Raw genomic sequence first — 21,261 nt, forward strand, 5'->3', positions numbered from 1 at the left:
GTTCACGCGGCGATTTCGGGTGAACAGAAGAACCCATATGTAAAAAGCCTCCCTGTATGCTTACAGCGAGCCCCATGACGGAGGCTGTCTGTGCCGGCGAGCTGAGATTTCGGTGTGTCATGTGCGGACGCGGATATAGGTCACGGTCCTCTCTGACGCGACACTCCAGGTACGAGTGCGGGGAACTCGGGTCCAGGTACACGTTCGCCTGCACCCTCTGCGGAAAGTGCTTCTGCCGACCGGATCATCTAAAGCAGCACATCCTGAATATTCACGGCGGCTCGGTCGCTAAATAGCTTCCGCCGTTCGAAAATTTACCTATACACGCGTTCGTTTTCATACGTCGCAACACGAATCTTCCCGCGGAAATTTTTCGCTCTCGGATCACGTCGTTAGCCTCTTCAGCTCTAACCACCTGTCGAGTGGAACAGTTTCCCCTCTCTGTCAGTCACGTGACGGCGGATGCGTGGGGGAATAGCGCCGTGGAAGGGGACGCTAGAGCGGGGACACAACGTGGCGACTCTGAGCAGGCTGCTCTCGGACGGAGAGACAGTATTTTCGACGGGAAATGCAATGATCACTTTTCTTCCAACTATTTCAACTGGAAAATTGAACGCTTCTTCCTAGCTAGAATATTTCCATTCCCTATGATTTTTAAAATTTTATGGGTACGAAATTGGTATAATGCATAATTGTTTAGTAACTTATTAGATACTGATATATTTAATAATTTGACCGCGGGTCTTTGTGCTTTTATGAGGAAATTGGTTGGGCGAAATATGAAACATTAGAAGATTTTAAAAATTTAAGAATGTTGCAATGTTGTCGTTAATGTAACAAAGTCGTTAAGGGATGAAATTAATTTTTATGTTATTACTTTTATGTTATTTTGCATAAAGATCCGCAGTCCATTAATAATGTGAACAACTTTCAGTGGCGCCTCAGAGGCACTACTCGAGTGCTAATGGTTAAATTGTTTTAATCAGTCTAATTATCACGCAATAGCAGTCGTAGTAGATAGAACGTCTTATTATTAATATATACGTAAAATATTCTGTCGAGAGAAAATTGCTGTTTTACCTTTTAGAACATCTATAAATTTTTCTCCGGAATTGCATTTCCTGTTTAGTCGCAAGCTAATGTACTCTACGACCTTGTTTATTGATTTTCAACTATTGGCAAACGTTCGTCGATACTGTTAGAGCTGAGAACGCGCAAACTTTCAAGACGCGAGCTTCGTTTCGCGTAGGAGAGGCGATTCTCTTAATTTATTTGTATCGTATCCGCGTGGGCCCTCGAAAAGTAATCACGCATAACTGGAAAACTAAAGACGCGGCTCACAAGGTAAATATTCGCTTACTATTCGTACATCTTTATTAGACGGTTTCCCGATTGCGAAGATTTATTGTTTCCTCTCCGGCTGTTCTATGTAATACTCTCCGTCACTATTTTCTTCCTACCTGTTGTTATCCAAAGGAATGCCAAAGGGATTTATAAGATAGGATTTAAATCGTACGTACAAACGCGTCAATTGTTTACTATATTTTATATTGTAAATCGAGTTTTTCTGTATTGAGCGAACGCGAACCGTGGAGTTTGTATAATTCGTGTGATACTTTTTACATAAGAAATCTATCGTTCTCGATTGATCGTTGTATATATACGTATACAGGGCGTCTCGATAATGTCGGAAAACCTCGAATGGGTTCCTGAGGTAATCTCAAGTCATTTTTTCCTCTACGAAAATCTTCTACGCGGCTGTGTTCAGGAGACATCAAGGAAAAAAAGGGGACCAATCGGAGCGCGGCTACAGCTGGACTGTTCGCTATAGCCGCGCTCTGATTGGTCTCCCTTTTTCCTTAATATCTCCTAAACAAAGCCGCAGAGAACATTTTCGCAAAGAAAAAAGTTATTTCAAATAACCTCGGGAACTAGCCGCTTCAGCCTTCCGACATTTCTGGGACACCCGGTACATATATGTATGTATATAAATTTATATAAATGCAAAGAGGTGCCAAAGCGTTTTTCTCTTGTTACGAGTGGTTTCAGCAACGTTGACCGATAAATTCGAATATTGGCAATCCTCAACACGGCGACGATTGTTCCTAACGTATATTTGCATTGCATTTAAGAAGATTCGGGTCCGATTCGCGAAATTGATACCCGGAGCTGCACAAGAGAATAGCGAGAGAGTCTGTTCGTGCTGACGATTAAGGAATTGGTGTATGTGTACATACGAACTGCCAAATAATTTGATGACGAATGCCAAATGAATAATATTCCTATTTTTGTAGCTTAGCGCGGTAATACATATAAATATACATATATTTGTAAGTTATTCTGTACAATAAAACGATCGTGTACGTGTGCGCGCAATGGCGGTGTGTGCGTGTGACGCTGTATATATATATATATACATATATATATATATATATATATATATATATATATATACGTATATATATATACGTATCGAACGTCTCGCAAGCTGTGATCCATTTACCAGGTGGCCAAAGCTCTTCGTCAAACGAGCAACGAAACACCGAGAGACCAAAAAAAAAGAACAAATAATTTTTTTATTTCTTGAGTCTAGGTACGGACTGCGGGACGCCTTTCTCTATATTCACCTAATCGCGTAAACGCGGAATTAATTGTTAACTCAACCGGAGGTGGCGAACCCTTCGAATAGATTTTTATTCATTAAGATATATGTACGAGATCGATCGACATTGTTACAGTTACAAAGTGTTATTTTTTTAGTCGCGATACGATGTGCATAAAAGAGATATATTTCTATGTAAGAGAGAGAGAGAGTGAGAGAGAGGCCGATTTGAGATGTCGATTTACACAGTGAGGAGACTAAAAGGTATATCGTTGTCGTTGAGCAATAGATCGTGTAACAGTTGTTGCTCATCGGATACTGCAAATTTTTATCGATTGTAAATAAAGAGAACCTTTGAACGAAACCTTTCTCGTCTACACGTCTCTCTCCTCCATCTTCGTTTCTACTTGTAGACGCTCGAAGCCGAACGATTGGACAGATATCGTACAGCCTCACCGAAATCTTTCTAAAAGAAACGAAGCAGACGACTCGTTTCTCGTTCAGGTAAGATTACAAGCAGGATCGAATTCAGCAGGAAATTACGTTTGAAATTGATCCGGTATCCTTTCACAGCAGCTTCTCAAATTTCAAAATTATTCTTCGTTCGACACGGGAGATCGTAGGCGGTTCTCACGACGAAATCGTTTGTATCGAGAGAGATGATTTTCTCTGGTGACACTGGAAGAAATCGAAAATATGTATTATACGGTCGGAGTATCGGACAACGGGGACGAGGTAAAAAGGACACTGGTCAATTCTTTCTTCGCAGGGTGAAGTCTCTTTCGTCAAAAGTGGTCCAGTTTTATAGAGAATTTCGACCAGTTCGAAGAGCAAGCTATCAGCTCGTACATCAAGTGTCGCTTGTGTGTTACAGCATTGCCCCGAGATCAGCAGACCGGGGAGTTTCGATGCAACTTCTGCAACGGTCCTTACTCGACGCAGAGCCACTTGAAGCGGCACCTGACCCTCGGATGTTTCATGGATCCCGCGTTCCGGATCGAGGAGAGGCACACGATGAATAAGATCGAATCTAGAAATCACGTTTGCCCGAGGTGTTCGCAGGGCTATAAGAACAAACGAACGCTGGACACGCACCTGCGAACCGCGTGCGGCCGCGAGCCTAAGTTCCAATGCCCTTACTGCGGTCTGAGGAGCAAACACGCGCCCAACATTTACACGCACATCAGACGGAGGCACAAGGGCGAGGATCTGTTTCTGATCGTCGACCAGAAGGAACGCTAATCGATTCTCTGCCACAGTCGTCTCTCTGTAACTGTTGTCTCTCCGTAACTGTTGCACTCAACGTGCCTCGCAAGTTGTGTCCTTTTATTTATTATTTGTTTTACGTCGCATCAACTGCTACGGTCATTAGTACATTGCGGATCATATGCATTTATGATAGAAGTGAGTAGGTGTAATTTAAACCAGCAAGAACATTAGAATAAATTAAATGTATCATTATATTACTTTTAATCTATTCAATATACTAAGAAAGGTGGATTTCCCAACCACTTCTTTTTCCAATCATTGGAAATCTTTTTCCAAGTCGCCAGATTAAAATCTCTGTCCTCATTCTACCTTCTCCACCTCTCTGTCGTGCTTACGTCACGTGACCAATCGTGTACTGACAGAGAAAGGGTATGTTCTCCCCTCGCTTCGGACTTCACAATTACGGTAGAGGTACACGAATTCCTGACTTCCCCTGATGCACAAGTAGTTACGACCGTAACTACATCGTGTTTGGTGTCGTTTCAATTAGAAAAACGAGACGAATACGACGGTAAACATTTTAACAGTTACGGTAGAGATCTTCGCGACACTTACGGAGTGAACACTGTACAGTGATTCGCTGTGTATAGCTTTTTTTTATACAATTTTGTACTTATTCGATACTCATATTTTGAACGACCTACGTTAACCGCACCCTGTGAAATACAGATACTTCCTGTATCGACGATACGATATATTTTCTAAGCGATCGTTGCGTATGTGAATTAATAAATTTATAGTTATTTAATAGAACACCTGAATCTTTCATTTTTCCTGAAACGGAGATGTCTCCTTTTGTGAACATTTTCACAGGTCGTCCGCCAAGGGAATACTGTTCCGGCTGAGCAAGTCACTAGCATTGCTAGTGACTAACTGTAATAGTAAACATTTAAGGGATACCGAGCAGAGTAACAGAGCGACGTGTTTCCTGCGATTTAGTTACGATGAACACCGGTTAGGATTGTTGGTTTCGGTGGACCAGCCAGGTGGTTATCAAGTTGTTTGGTTAATTTCACGCTGGCACTTTCGCTTAATTAGTAGGAAATGAATTGAAATTGTTGTCAGTAGATCGTGGTTGAACGCAAGTATTCTTCTCTATGCTAATTTATGTGTTATATCGATAGATGCTAGAACTATACATATACGCTGATATGGTAGTGTCGTGGAATACAATGGATCGACGTGGAAGAGAAAGTCTCCGAAAGTCTGATCTGATTCCTCGTTGTTCTCATATTTGGTTATTTACAAAGCATGTCTCGTGATACACGTATGCGATTCACCTCGTTAGAAATTGTGAACAAGTGAACATTCGTATTTTGTCAACGACCAGTTGGTCGTGCGTATGTTTCGGCCCTAAACAGTTATGTAGATTTATCTAGGGTAGCTTTGTTCGTTTATCTAGGACGGTTCCTGCCAGAGATGATATCGAACAACTGTTCGTCATCCGTAACAGAAATATCTCGCCGATTTTATAAACAATCCCTGAAGGAGTTTCTGAAACGCGAGTCCTACAACTATTACAAACATTTAACAACCAGCACTTTTCTTACCGGATGAATGCTTTTGTAGAATTAGAATTTAGAATAAAATATAAATAGATTTCACTGCCTGTTTCCAGAGTCGCCAGATTGAGACTTGTCTCCCAGCTCTAGCTTCCCCCTCTACGGCCACGTGACGCGTTGGTCACGTGACTAATCCTGATGCGAGACAATTCTGATCTGGCGACTCTGCCTGTTTGCTGAAGTTGTGATTTTTACGGTTGTATCGCGCCGCACAGTAATGATAGTAACAATTGAGTATGGAAATTTTATGAACCAGGTAAAAATGGCAACTGTTCCCAGTACATTAACGAAATGTATCTTCGTGTACCATATATACGTTGTATTTTGCAACTAGAACTCTCTTTTTCACGGGAATCGAATGGCTCGTGCGATGCAGACGTAACCTAAACGAACGTATGTTTTGCTTTTGTTTCAGAGTCGTCACTTGAGGAACATGAGATTTTGCCAAGCTTATTGGTTAGACATGTCCTTTACTGTTGCCCGTCGTGTAACAGAGGATTTCGCTGTCAACGGACCCTCAAGTCGCACAGAGCTAACGACTGCGGGAAAGTTAACGTGTGCCCAACGTGCGGGAAACAATTTTATTATTTAGCGAGCTGTTACCGCCATAGAAAAAGATGTCTCGAAAAAATTAATAATATAACTACATAGTCTTATTTTTTCTATTCAACGCTTTAATCAAATGGAATAATTCGAAAACAATTTCTAATTATGTGTTTACTTTATGAAAAGTCTGTGTAGCTTTTTATCAAAGTAATCACAGTACGAGAATTATTCGTCGCAATTCGTTCAAAAGCTATACATTATATATTTTCATTCAATGAGCATCATTGTCATTTATGTATTAATTTGATAAGAAATCTGTGTCGATTTATTCGTTTCAAAGAATACATTAATTTCATTGACAATTTGTTACCAACAAGTGCAATAAAAATATTCCAATCACGTCTCATGTCTTCTGCTTCAGTGTTCCATTTATCGATGCGATTCAATGGCGAGAAATCCTCGGAAGTTGACCAGAATTGAATTGCTCGCCGTTGTAGCTACGAGTCGCGCGGGTGCCGTGTTTTTAGAAAAATTGCTCAAAATCGTTGAATTGGTTAAACTGCGGATCATTATGCATTTATGAAGAAATTAAAAAAAAATCTAAGAATATTATGTTGTTTTCAACGTGAAAAAAATTTCTATTTAACTACTGCTTCCCACGATCTATGCAGAATATGTTTATTTTGCATGAAGATCCGCAGTCTAGTAATTACGTTTAAATAAGTGTTCGATGTACATCTCTTTGATTCGATCTCTGCTCTACAAAAAATACTTGAAAATACTTGAAAGGGTGAAATTGATTTGCAGAAGTGAGTGATACAGCAAAAAAATCACTCAAACTGTGGGGGACTGTAGGATACCGGGCCGCGAGAGCCTGAAATCTCTGAGATCGAGTAACGGCAAGGGTCCATCACGATGCGGCTCTGATAGACGGTTTGATCATGTTGCAGAGATCGGGCAACGAGACTCGGCTGCACTCGAATCCCAGGATGAAACGCGTAGCTACATCTGCAAGTGTTGCGGGAAGAGTTTCACCAGTGCCAGCTTTTTGCAGACCCACTGGAACTACCGGTGCTATTTGAACCCCGACTCGCAGCTGTACAAAACCGGAAAAGTCGGTCGGTTCGCGTGCACCGTTTGCGGCGCGAATTACTCGCGGCAGAACGACCTGACGTGGCACGTGCGCCACGAGTGCGGCAAGCTGCAGAGATGCACGCACTGCGGCAAAACTTTCCTGCACCGGACCAGTCTCTACAACCACAAGACCCGTTACTGTCCGTTCCGACGAATAGTCGACAAGCTGGCAGTCAAGGGGAACAACGATCTAGCGTCCTCGCTGAAGATCGTTGCTTCCATGAAGAACGAAATTGTTTTGGACCCTATCGACTTCTAATTTTTACACCCCCTCCCGCCCCCGGCATTTGTGATCGTTGCTTTTTTGTTTCGCGGACCAAAGATTGTTGCTTGGCGCATTGGCGCACCCAGGATGCAATCTTGGGGGGAGCCGAGTTGAACGCAGCCCTCGGTTTTGCGTGATGACCTTTTCTTTTTTTTAGCCAACGTATGTGTCGATAGCTATTCCGCGATTTTATTTTTAGAAGCTAAACATTTTTTCTTGGTGGGGGACTTGGCCTCCTGGCCCCCCCTGGGTGCGCCACTGGCTTGGCGATGTAGAGACTTCGTTGAAATTTCCTTTCGTGGCCAGAGAATGTCACGCGCGAGTCTTATGTTGTTTTGTATAGATACGAAATTTCCCCGTGTTAAAGGTATAATACGTTCGACATTCTAAATATTGAAGTTTACGAGGTTCTAAGAGTATGTTATACATGTACAGGGTGGGGCATTTGAAACAGCTCGCCCAAACAGCTCGCTTGGTTTCGAAGATGGAGGAAAATGCATTAGATCGAACTAACTTGGTACCGAGGGGCACGTCATGCTAATCTTTCTACGGATGGAGGCGTCAAGGAGATACGTAGGTCAACATTGTTTCTTTTTCTAAATGGAACGACATGGATTTTTATTTACATTCTGACAGCGTTTTTTCATGTAACACTCTATCAGAATGTAAACAAATCTTACCGTCCTTGAAGTTTGATCCGATTCACTCTCTTCCAAAAGCAAGCGAGTCGTTCAAGTAACCTGTTTAAAACGACCCACCTTGTATGTACATATTATATATATATAATAATAATAATTATGAGAACTGTTATCAATACCAATAGCAATACCAACGCACAGACCTGAAAGTGACGTATTCTCAGTTAGCATTCAGCCCTCTCCGCTACTTCTTACCAATCTAATCGATAATATTCGCATACGATACATAATCTGCACAACCAATAATCTTGTAGCTTTTGTACACATTGAATAAACATTTTCTTACAATGTCAGCATTCAGCGGCAGAGATCGAAAACCTAGTCCGAATGTAAAACTGTTCCTTCATGGTTAGTATGGGTCGCAACAGGTTAAGGGTGTGGATCTGGCTCGAGCGAGAGTGGTGACACACTCACACACCGCTTCTGTCGAATCACGTCTCCCTAATGCACATTTGGGGCCCCTACGTAGTCACAATTGCTAGATAAAAGATCAATGTGAGGGATTTTTTATCGATCGCAATTTTTGTTTAAACAAACTTTAGTAATGTTTTTCGGCGCTCAGGTTCGATCAAATTCTACACTAAATATAGCTATGTTGTAGGTAGATTCGATCCCGAATCGAAACGTTATATGCCGTACAACATAGCTATATTTAGTGTAGAATTTGATCGAACCTGAGCGCCGAAAAATATTACTAAAGTTTGTTTAAATAAAAATTGCGATCGATAAAAAATCCCTCATTGATCTTTTCGGTTGACGGGAAATGATTGAAACCGAGCCGGGCAGCTGGCTCCCACCATTCGGACTTTGATAATAACTTATAACATGCCGTGTTCCAAGATCACTTCATCTACCGGATGACCGTTGTGGGCGAAGTGCTGTAGTCTGTTAAGAAGTGTCAGTGCCGCGAAGCTGAAGTGTTAGAGGGGAATTCAGTTTCTGTATAAATATTTATGGAGACTGTAACAGATATTTGATTTTACCACTCGTTCATTTTGACTTTACTCTTATTATTTGAAACAGTGATAACTAGACTGCGGATGTTGATGCGATTCTCAATTTTTGTAGGCAAATTTTAAGAATCATGTAGAATCTTACTTTCAATGGTAGCAGTCTTCGTAGTTCTGAAATAAATAAAAATCGTACTGAATTCTGTGGGATTTTATATTTTAACGATTTTTGGACATTTTTAGAAGCCATAAATATACGAAGATCCGCAGTCCAGCGATAACTGATTTTGTCAATTATTATTTGGAAAGAGTGAAGTATTTTAATGCATGGCAAGAAGTTGCCCGGCTCCGACTTCATACGAAACGGCGCTTTGTGTACCGCATTTAATTCACTGCTTTCGACCGGTGTTTCAGGAGTGATGAACGATTTTCTGGACGCGGAACTACCGAACCGGATGCACATATGCGAGTTTTGCCACAAGACGTTCACGCACTCCAGGTTTCTCAGCAAGCACCGTAATAACTATTGCTACTTTAATCCACATTCGATGTATTTCAAGACAAAGGACGCGAGGCCGTACATCTGCGTCCTGTGCGGAGCCCGTTACAGTAACCCGTCGACCCTGAGGACTCACATACGGCTCGACTGCGGCAGAGTACAGAAGTGTAACGTCTGTAGTCAAACTTTCCTGCACAGCAGTAGCCTTCGCAATCATAAGCTGCATCGCTGCTATCTGAGCAGAGACGCGTGAAGAACCCAGAAGACTTGAAATAGTAATATTTTTCGCGGCGCACAGTGCGTCGGCCAAGAGGGCAAAAATAAAAAAATCAATATTTTTAGAATGTATATCTGTTTACATGAATCTATTTTAAAAATACCATTTATTCATGAACATTCGCCAGAAAAAAAACTGAACATCGATTGCAGAAAAACATGTTCCTTCCGTCATAATCCGACACGCCAATTTTTCTTGTGTTATAACCTCAAGTACGCGCATCTTTAGAAAACGTTATACAACATATTGAAAAGCCAAAAATTGAATAATTTGCGATGCATCATTTAGTTCAAGGTGTGTACTAATTATTTTGGCTCCCTAACGGTTTTTACAATTATTATTTATCGTATTTTATTGATTCAAAGTGATCCGTTTGTTAAAACGCGAAATCGAAAATTCTTATAACTTTAACTAAGTTTTTCTCAAAAAAGCTAAAACATGTCTTGTGATTTTTGGTAGAAAATATTCGTAGGACAATTCTTTACCGAATTCTATAAAAATTTTCTGCTCCTGCTTGCTCCCCTAATTTTAAAAAATATTTATTTAGGAAGACACCCAGAAACCACGTACGCAGAGATTTTCGAGAAATGGTTATTATTATCATTATTATGTATTATAAAATCGTACGAAAATAAACACGTTACTAAACAGTCGATTTTGACTTTTGACTTTTGTACGTATGAAATTTTAAAAGTGACCTTCATAGAGCTTTTCAAGGTTACAACAATACCAAACAAATACAATCATCATATAGTCCTCCTTATACCCTATAACTTTTATTTGAAACATTTTTTTATATGACTTATAGTTTTTAAGATATGGAATTTTGTCCAAAAAAAACGGGCATTCCGACGCACTGTGCGGCGCAACGGTTCGATCAAATTCTACACTGAATATAGCTATATTTGTAAGGCATAAAACGTTTCGATTCGGATTGGAAACTGTTAACGTTTTCGATTCGGGTTTGAATCATACAAGATGCCAAGTGCTATGTACTATGCTAAGTACTTGACGTTTTCTCTAATAATTTGTTTATACTTTAAAGTATTCCTCGAGCTCCTTCTAAATGTATTAGGGAGCGAAGATTGAGTCTGAATGTATCGAAATAAACGCAGTATTGGACACCATCCTTTCCCGTTCTTCATCTACCTCATCGCTATCCCTGTCGTTATCTCATGCACGAATTAATACTGATCAAAGTGCGGATGGTTCGTCGTTCGAAGACCTTTCGAATCGGAGGACACTTTCTCCTGTCCTCTCTCTCTCTCTGTGTCGTTTATGGAGTTGCACTCCAAATCTTTTTGCGAATCGGACTCCAATGTTTGTAAATCGAATTCACCCTTTCGCGACTGTTCTACTAACTTGTTTCCTTAAGCAACAAAGAAGTATCCGACGTACAAAGTATTTGTACACCTTTCGGAATGACTCTCAAAATTGGACCCAACAGCTTGTGCTTTTTTGAGAAGGATCTTATCTGTAGCAGCAACGACTATGATTCAATTTTATCGTTCGCGGCTACGTCGTTAAAAATATTAAGTTGTTGCCAGAAATTTTAATTGATTGATACTCTTCACTCCTAGTCACAATACCGGAGTACAAAACAAGATCTGGAGTGCAAAGCCTCGCAGTCACGTCGACGAACGACACGAAGCACAATGATAAATCCGGAACGGTATTCGCGAGCGCGTGTTCGGCTTTAATCGGGCGAACGCGACTGATCAATTGCTGGTTAATAATGTTGCAGAGCAATTAGCGGACGACACGAAAAGAAAGTACAATTGCAAATACTGTGGCAAGGGTTTCACCCTGTCCGGCCACTTGAAGAAACACCAGAAGACCTTCTGCTATTGGAATCCTCGGTCGACCTGCCACCAGTTGCAAAAGAGCAGACCGTACTCCTGCGGTCAATGCGGTGCCTGTTATTCGAAACAGTCCCATCTGATCTTCCACGTGAGGCACGATTGCGGCAGGACGCAGAAGTGTCCTGTTTGTGGGAAAACGTTCCTCCACAGCAGCAGCCTGAGGAAACATCGGCAACGACCCCCTTGTACATTTCCGACCCGCTAAAACGATCCGAACGCGCGTGCAAGAAGCACCAGGCCATTTCTGTCCGGTGTCTAACACTCGGAAGAGGAAGGACCGTTCTACTGGGTACATTGATACTTTCATTAAAACACTACGTTCAAACAGATGCATATTGTCAAACAACATCGTTTTGGGTTGCTTCATTGTTACACCGTGAACCGGCGTTTTGTGAAATTGTTCCGTTAAGAGATCGGCGTCGCCGAACTTGTTACCTCTCCAGAAACGAATGTTGCCCCAGTTGAATAAAAATACGTATATATTTATCTGGAACCAGGACCAAGATATCCCTTCCTCTCCTACTCTCGGTCGAATACATCACATCTGCTCTCCATGCCTCACATGTTGTGATCGATTGGTTTAACAAAGAGAGTGGGTTGCAATTAAAGAATAAAGTGCAATTGCACCTGGCGGGTGCATCGGTGCGTCCGCATAAAAAATAAGATCCTAGGTGCTCTATCATTTGTCTCTATTTTTACTTAAAAAGGGGAACTTGTCCCAATTCCCAGAGTCATCCTGTATAATATACAGTTCTCCTTGTATCACTAGAAGTCCGAATCGATTCGCAATCGTAACTCATTTTCCATTCATGATTTTAGACAGCGGATCTTTAGGCGAAATAAAATTTTTTTACCTGAATTGCAACAAACCGAAGTGACTACTTTCTATTTTCTTTGTTAATCCGTTTAATAGGTTGAGAATGAAATAACAGTATTTTTAAATTCCTCTAATGCGTTTACTGTTTCAAACCGTGTCTACTCATTCTTGTCGTAAACGCATAAAATCCGCTGTCTAACGATTTCAATGATTTCCAACACAAGGCGTACACGTTAAACGATCATTCGCCGACACGGGAGTCCGTTCAGTTCGCCCTCTGATCAGCTGTTTGGTATTTCAGATTCCACCTTCACGTAATCCACGCGGGGACACCCATGCTCGCCAAGATCACACACCGTCCATGGAATGCCGAAAAACACGCGGCTCCACGAAGCATTCGTTCCATCAACGTGTACCAACCTTCGCTAATAAAACAAAATTAACCGCCAACGATCTCCTGTTCTTTTATTATTTATTCTCTCGGGAATTCCGAACGGTTTTGAGCATCTATCCCCCGGTTTCTTGGTTTCTTCTCATTTTGGTTTCTTCATTTGTCTTTCGTTTGTCCGCGTACGCGATCATTCGGATCCGATAAAAAAGACTGTATTCTCTTGTTGTTTCAGCAGTTGCGAGAAAACGAGTGACCCTTTCGTGTAGCCGGAATTTGAGACCGCGTGCTAGAAAGCCGAGTCCCGAGATCACAGACATACCGAGACGCATTGTTCCTTCATCTCCGAAGGAGCTCTTGGACAAATCTGGAAGATCTAGAATGAAGTCGGAGGGACCTGGATCATCGAGAATGAGATCGGAGAAACGTGGAACACCTAGAATGAGGTCGGAGGAACCTGGATCACCAAGAATTAAGTGGAAGGAACCTGAATCATCGAGAATGAGGTCGGAGAAACCTGGAACATCTAGAATGAGGTCGGAGGAACCTGGATCATCGAGAATGAGGTTGGAGAAACCTGGAACACCTAGAATGAGGTCGGAGGAACCTGGACCATCTAGAATGAAGTCGAAGGAACCTGGATCATCGAGAATGAGGTTGGAGAAACCTGGAACACCTAGAATGAGGTCGGAGGAACCTGGACCATCTAGAATGAAGTCGAAGGAACCTGGATCATCGAGAATGAAGTCGGAGAAACCTGGAACACCTAGAATGAAGTCGAAGGAACCTGGATCATCGAGAATGAGGTCGGAGAAACCTAGAACATCTAGAATGAGGTCGGAGGAACCTGGACCATCTAGAATGAGGTCGAAGGACGTGGTGGACACTCGAATATTTAGCGACGAGAGCGATACAAGCAAGACGAGTACTCGAAAAATTGTGCGCAGATCGTCCAGCGGCAGCAATGCCTCAACCAGCAACGAGTGGGTAGACACGGAGAATTGTAAGCAATTCAATGCTGGGTACATCTGCCCATATTGCAACAAGAACTATTACCGGGCCACCCACCTGGGCGCACACGTCAACCGCAATTGCCCGAAGAATCCAAACTCCGACTACAACAATCCTGATAAGATGCGCCCGTACCAATGTGAATGCGGTCGCCGGTTCAAGGAAAGGAAACTGCTCTCCTTCCACATCAGACACGAATGCCAGAAAACCGTGATATGCGAGATTTGTAACAAATCCCTGGTCGGAACCACCGTGCATAAGCGCCACAGGATGAACTGCGTGAAAAAACACGTGTTCAAACGTATCGACGTACCCCCAGCAAACTCGAACTCTCAGGCGATCTCCGTAGACTCTTCCGACCTTATTGACTAAGTCGTTTCTTCAAAAATATTCTCTTTCAGAGTTCAATCGTTTTCGTAAATGTTCGATAGCACAAGATCGTTTCGTTTGAAATAGGCTTACTAGTGCCATCGAAAGTATTATGCTAGCGTGCTCCGGCAACAGGTGGAAGAATGTTTGTGCGATGATTGTCCTTCTGCCGGATAATTATTCCTTGATCTTCTGAACTGTGTTCCCTTGTAAATAGACGGCGGATCTTTATGCAAAAAATAACACTGTGGTGAAATAGAAATTTATTTGCTTTCTTGATAAATTCTTCTAATGTTTTCACTGTTTTAAGTAACGCCTACTCAGTTTTGTAATAAATACAACGAATCCGCTGTCTAATAATAAATGTAACGAAGTCGCGTTTATTTCGATTTTCTCTCCTGTACGCATAAATGAATAAACTCATTCATTTTGTAATAGTTCTGCGATCAACGATACAAAACTAACCGCCAACAAAGTACTTTTCTTTTGTTATGTGTTCTCCCGTGAATTCCGACCGGTTTGGGCATATATCCCCTGGTTTCTTGGTTTCTACTCGTTTCGTATTTGTCTTTTGTACGTCCGTGCACGCGACAATTGGGCATCCAATAAAAAAGACTGTATTCTATTGTTGTTTCAGCAGTTGCGAGTAAATGAGTAAACCTTTTGTGTAGCCATAATTTGCTATCGCGTGCTGGACAGTTGGGTCCCGAGGTCTCATGGAGACCGAGAGGAATGAATACTTCGACTCCGGGCGAGCTCTCGGACGAATCTGGACCATCTAGAATGAGGTCGAAGCAACCTGGACCATCTAGAATGAGTTCGAAGAAATCTGGACCATCTAGATTGAGGTCGGAGGAACCTGGATCATCGAGAATGAGGTCGAAGGAACCTGGAGCATCTAGGATGATGTCGAAGGAACCTGGATCATCGAGAATGAGGTCGAAGGAATCTGGATCATCTAGAATGAAGTCGAAGGAACCTGGACCATCTAGAGTGAGGTCGGACGACGTGGTGGGCACTCGAGTAACCGTATTTAGCGACGAGATCGATACAAGCAAGACGAGTACTCGAAAAATTATGCGCAGATTGTCCAGCGGCGGCAGCAGTGTCTCGACCAGCAACGAGTGGATAGACACGGAGAATTGTAAGCAATTCAATGCTCGGTACATCTGCCCATATTGCGACAAGAAATGTCAAGGGGTCATCCACCTGGTCGCACACGTCAACCGCATTTGCCCGAAGAATCCAAACTCCGACTACAATAATCCTCATAAGATGCGCCCGTACCAATGTGAATGCGGTCGCTGGTTCCCGGATAGGGAACTGCTCGACTACCATATCATATACAAATGCCCTGAGAGATCCGTGATTTGCGAGACTTGTAACAAATCCACGGTCGGAACCACCGTGAATAAGCGACACATCAACAGCTCCGCGAAAAACGGAAGTCCAACCGGTCACCTATCGACGATCGCCCAGCGACCGCGACCTCGGATTGGATCTCGATCTCGGACTCTTCCGAGTCTATTGGCTAAGTCGTTTCTTCAAAAATATTCTCTTCAGTTCAATCGTTTTTTAAAATCTTGAAGTAGTCTTACTAGTGCCAGCGAAAGTAGTATGCTAGCGTTTACCGGCAACAGGTGGAAGGATGTTTAAGGCAGGCCTGGGCGCCGCTGGCTCGCGGAATAGATGTTACTGCTTCTCCTCTTCGGGAGGGAGAGAAGCAGCCACTTCTCACCTTCTTTGCAAGAGAAGGGGAGTAATAGCCACATTTGTTCCGCGAGCCAGCGTCATCCCCTTTTTCCGAATAATTAACCCTTGAACTTCTGAGCATCAGTGATTGTGTTTCCTTATAGATAGGCGGCGGATCTTTATGCAAAATAACTGGAATGAAATAGAAATTTATTTTCTTTCTTAATAGATTTAATAAATTCTTCTAATGTTTTCACTGTTTGAAATTACGCCTACTCTGTTTTATGATAAATACATCGAATCCGCTGTCTATTTATAAATGTAACGAAGTCGCGTTTATTTCGATTTCCTCTCTTGCACACATAAATGAATCAACTCATTCATTTCGTAATAGTTTTGCGATCAACGATACGTCACTCTGGTTCAGAAGTTTCAAATTTGTAATGTCAAACGTTAGTAGTTTTATTTTTAATGTCCATTTCTATGCCGAAAATGGCAATTATCGTTGAGAATCATCCTTTCGCTTTCGCCTGCTGTCGAACACGGTATATTTTTGTACCTATTTCACTTAAGAATTATATAGCGTTAAGATTATTTACGCTTTAAGCGTTACAGTTACTATATTCTATGTTTCTTACCAAATGTTTGCGATACCTTTTTATCTCTTAGTAAGTACTTAGTAAGTACGCGTATCTTATTTTCCTGCTATTTTTTAACCAGTTACTCGTCAGACTGAAGTATTGATCATGCATTTGTTCCGAACGCTAAGATTTCCAATAAAGTGTTCTGGATCATCACAGTTTGTTGTTCTTTCGACGGAAACACCAAATCATCTACAAGTTTCAGTTTCGTATAAAATCCTTGTCGAAGAAGCTGAGCATCGTCGAGGACACCGGTTCGAGGAAGTCAGTACGAGAAATTTATATTTATAAGAATTGCCAACAACAAAATAAACAACAATGGTAAAGCGTTACAATTCGACGGTTAGATTCCTGTTAGCCAGAATAAGGTCTTCAGCTTTGTTTGTCCTCTAGGATTCGGCGCGATACGGTGTTCTGAAGTAGTATTGCAAGTCTTCCGACGAAAAGAATGAATGACGTAGCCACGAACAATAAAACTGAATCATAGTAGTTGCCACTACAGATAAGACAGCGACAGAAGCAATGCGCGCGTTTAGGTATTGACTACTTGGTCCCATTGATAGTTGTGCATGAGTCGATCGAACCTCACTGCGTTTCTATTTGCGTTCTCGGGTTAGGAAGGGCGAAGGTGTAAAAGTGATAGTGTGAATGGAGAAGAAGCACCTTAAAAGAATTCGGTGCCAATCGTTTTGTGATTCCTGGACATGGACCGGACTCGAACTTGATAGTTGTCGGAGAGGCTTGCTTTACGACTTCTTTAGCTTACGTGAAGGGATCCAAACCTTCGAATGCCTATGCAGAGTCGCAACAAATACAACTATTGCTTGCTACTTAAAGAATAGTCGTTTTTAGACCCGTCGATCCCCTTCCACTAATCTGAAAAGGGACTTTTCGTGTAGCAACAGTGAGAACAAGTAACTTCTAATCATTCTTTTTAGAACAACTGTTGAATATGTGAAAATATCCTTACACAGTCTCGAAGAACAAGTGTTTTAAATTGCATACTTTATAGGTCCAATCCCTAAACAAATAAACGAGCCTCGTCCGAAGTTGATAGCTTTAGTAGTTGCTTGGTTATCAAGGCCTGGTTCTATAGGTCCAATAGTTATTTCGAAAAGAGTCCTGAAAAGCTACTTGTCTCACTGTGGTTGCACGAGAAACGTCCATGAAATCGACCTTGAGAGAGTGCAGCGCGTCCACTTTGTAACACAAAAGACCCGAGATAGCCCAGTCCTCCCCGTCAGCCGTCGGATCACCCAATCACGAACCCGAAGTAGCTCTCTTCGCCATTAGATGATCGAAGCATGGATGAGAATTGTCTGTCGGTGATGGTCAGTCGACACTAACTGCCAACAAAAATTCGATTCTTTTTCTAGATTCGATGTACGGCCGGATACACTATCGCCAAGACGTTGTAGCCGGCGGATCGATGCAGCCGGAAGTGTTCCAGGCGAGAGGGGAAGATGACGCGAAGGATGAGACGTACATGTACATGGAACATGGCGCGTGTCGTCAGGAACCGACACCCTCCGAGCTAAGAAGTCTCTGGCCGGACAGCATTCTCGTTCACAATGCCGTTCAAAATCCGTCGCCGAGGAAAAAGTTTTATTGCCCGAGGTGTAACAGCGGTTACACCAGACTGTCCGACATGAAGACTCACTGTCACTTCCAGTGCGGCAAGGAGCCGCGTTACCAGTGCCCCTACTGCACCAAGAAGGCGAAATTCTCGTCGAACATGTACGTCCACGTCCGTAGAATGCACAAGGACGAGAAGCTGCAGATCATCGACCTGTACAAACAGCTGTCGAGAGGCCGCCATTAACGTCGCGTCGAATATGGACAGCTAAACACCGGAGGAAACGCAGGGAAAATGTACCGAGAGAAAAAGAGGATCGTCCGCGCCAGCGATACATATCTTAAGTTTATTTAGGACAGTGCTGTTCAGCGAGATCGTGAGATCCAGCGTCGCCAGATCAATCAATTCACTCGAATTCGAGAGGAATACGGTTGCCCTCTCTCTGCCAGAGTAGAGTGGGGAGACAAGTATTAATCTGGCGACTCTGCATGGATCAGGGCAGAGTTATAGTGGATTTAAGGGGGTAGACTCGTTTTTCCAGGATTGCAAAATCTCTTTCTCATTTCTCGATAGTGCAAATATCAGGTTTTTCAGTAGTCAAAAGCGCTAGATAAGAGATCAATCTAGGCCGCAGTCGCCCCCAAATTTCCTACTCTTACGTTTACGAGGCGTAATTTGCATTATTCGCAATTTTCATTATAATTTGCATTGTAAAGCTGCGACGGCTACGTGCTGCCGAATAATACGAATTATGCCTCAGCCTAGATTAATCTTTTATCTAGCGCTTTTCATCAGTGAAAAATCCCATCTTTGCATTATTGTGATCTTGGATACGAGTCTACCCTCTTCAAGCGGAGCGGGGGAAAAGATTGTCATTGGCCATCGGTCATGTGACAGAGGCGTCACATGACCGAGCCGTGGCGGAAGCGTGATAGAAGGGGAAGGTAGAGTGGGATCACAGATCTTAATCTGGCGACTCTGCACGGATCGGGGAAAAGTTATAAGCGGAACGAGGGAAGATTGTCAATTGTCTCGTTGCCCGAGAACGAAGCTACACTGCCCGTGTACAGGCTGTACCTGAACAGCAGTGATTAGAGCTAGCACAACTCGAATTTACTCAGATCACGTTTCTTTGTCTCAAACTAGCAGGAGGATTTTTGTAACAGAATCGGAGGCGAATTTATCTTGTTAGACGTCGTGTGTTATCCACGAATGGTCCGAAATAAACACATTTTGATGAAGCTGCTTCGCCGCCTCCCAAACGTCACGCCACCCACCTCTTGTCTTCTCCCACGTACAGTTTCACGTTCACCTCTTACTTGGCATGACTTCGTTTATCACGATTCACGGCGGGTTCGAGTTCTCAGGTCCTCTCTAGCGGCGACACTTTCCGCCCTAGAACGCAACCAGAATGTCACACGAAGCATTCGGATCCTTTTCGTATTTAAGAATCATTCCATTGTTCTCGGCGAGTACGTTTCACTGATTATCGATTTGATGTTTGCAGGCTTGAAACGGTTTACCGGGTCCAGACTGTTGCTGACCGCGGGATATCGCAGAAGATTTTACAGGACGTTCGCGCCCCAGGTGATCGACAGTGTCGACATCAAGTATCCCTGCGGGAATTGCAAGAGTGTTTTCAGGCAGAAACGAAGCCTGCACACACACATCAGATACGAATGCGGACAACCGCCGAGGTTCAAGTGTCCCTATTGCGACCTACGCTCGAAGAAGACGTCCAACATACAGAAACACATCCGTCGCAAACATCAGGGCAGCGTCGTCTATGTAGAGGACGTCTCCTTTCAACTGCCAGGATATCTATCGAACATGATTTAAGCCAAGTGTGGGCATTTTTGTCTCAATTGAGACAAGACCGTCCCCACCGTAGCGCCCACTGTCTCCCACCAGCATCCGTCGTTAATATGAAGGAAGGGCGCGCTCAGTGTTGCCAGAATGAGGACCAAACGGTCCTACTTATTCTCCTCCTTACCCCTTCCACTATCCCATTCCAGCACCATGCGCATACTCCAACGTCCCCCACTAAGACCGTAGACCACCGTGCCCGTGCCGCAGTGTTGGGCAAAAAATTAATCAACGATTGACGACTAAATCTCTACTTCAATCGTTAATCGCAACTAACAATTAATCTCCTAGTTTAGTCGTTAATTGCGGTTAACGTTTTAATACTTATTAATCGTTAATCGCGGTTAACGATTAAATTTCTACTTTAGTCGTTAATTGCGATTAACGATTATTATTCGTCAATCGGATAATTGATTAATGATTATTGCTGAAATTTCGAAATGAAATACGTAATCAGAACTGTATGAATACTGAAAAAAATGTAAAATGTAAACTGAGTTTAGCTGTATTGTCATTTGGTCCATAATACTGTGGGAATATTGAGAAATGGAGAATCGAGAATCGAAACAGCAGCATCTCTGAGTGTGAAAGAATTGAATGTCTGCTGTCTTTCGTTTCTAATGTTTTATAAATAATCAGTTGTCTTCTGTCCGTTAACGAGAATTGACGTAATAAATTATTAAAATCCTTCAATACAAATTCTGTTTACGGGCTTTTATGTTTTTTTTCGATGATTCCTTTTTTTAATCAACGATTGACGATTAAATCAATCGCCGATTTATTCGACGATTTCTTCATTTAATCAACAATCGACGATTAACTTCATCAATCGATTGAATCAATCGCCGATTTATTCGACGATTTCTTTTTTTTTAATCGTATACATTAATCAATCAATCATGATTAAAATTTTAATCGATTAATGCCCAACACTGCCGTGCCGTGGACTGGTCTGGTCATCAGAGAGGCGGTACATCATCACACCGTGATTCCCCTCATCTGGCGACACTGTCGTGCATCGGAGCCGCGAGGAGCGCCACCAAAAGGAAGCTTGGTGGGGGAAGCAGGCGTTTGAGGGGCTCCACTCGTGCCCACGCCTGATCTAATTGTAAGCCCCCATTAACGTTCTCAACCGTGATTTCTCAAAAATGTTGTACTTGCTCGAAGGGACTAATGCATGATCTTATTCGAAACGGTTAAAACAATTTTTTAAATGCGTTGCTGGACACACGACTGT

At 42.6% G+C, this 21,261-nt stretch overlaps 1 protein-coding gene across 7 annotated transcripts in view; it reads left to right on the forward strand.

The window, feature by feature from the left end:
• Positions 1 to 21,261, forward strand: part of LOC143212712 (uncharacterized) — a 182,997-nt gene that overhangs the window by 20,422 nt on the left and 141,314 nt on the right. For 2 of the 7 annotated variants that reach the window (XM_076431781.1, XM_076431782.1), the window contains exon 7: positions 13,105 to 14,889. The exons of 4 other annotated variants lie outside the window; for them this stretch is intronic. In XM_076431781.1, coding sequence (XP_076287896.1) covers positions 13,105 to 14,252 — 1,148 coding nt within the window. In that variant the 3' untranslated portion in view covers positions 14,253 to 14,889. Of the gene's footprint in view, positions 1 to 13,104; positions 14,890 to 21,261 lie in introns of those variants that run through there. One more of the 7 variants, XM_076431783.1, reaches the window with a different exon arrangement.

The sequence above is a fragment of the Lasioglossum baleicum genome, chromosome 10, assembly GCF_051020765.1.
Source record: "Lasioglossum baleicum chromosome 10, iyLasBale1, whole genome shotgun sequence".
Classification (NCBI taxonomy): domain Eukaryota; kingdom Metazoa; phylum Arthropoda; class Insecta; order Hymenoptera; family Halictidae; genus Lasioglossum; species Lasioglossum baleicum.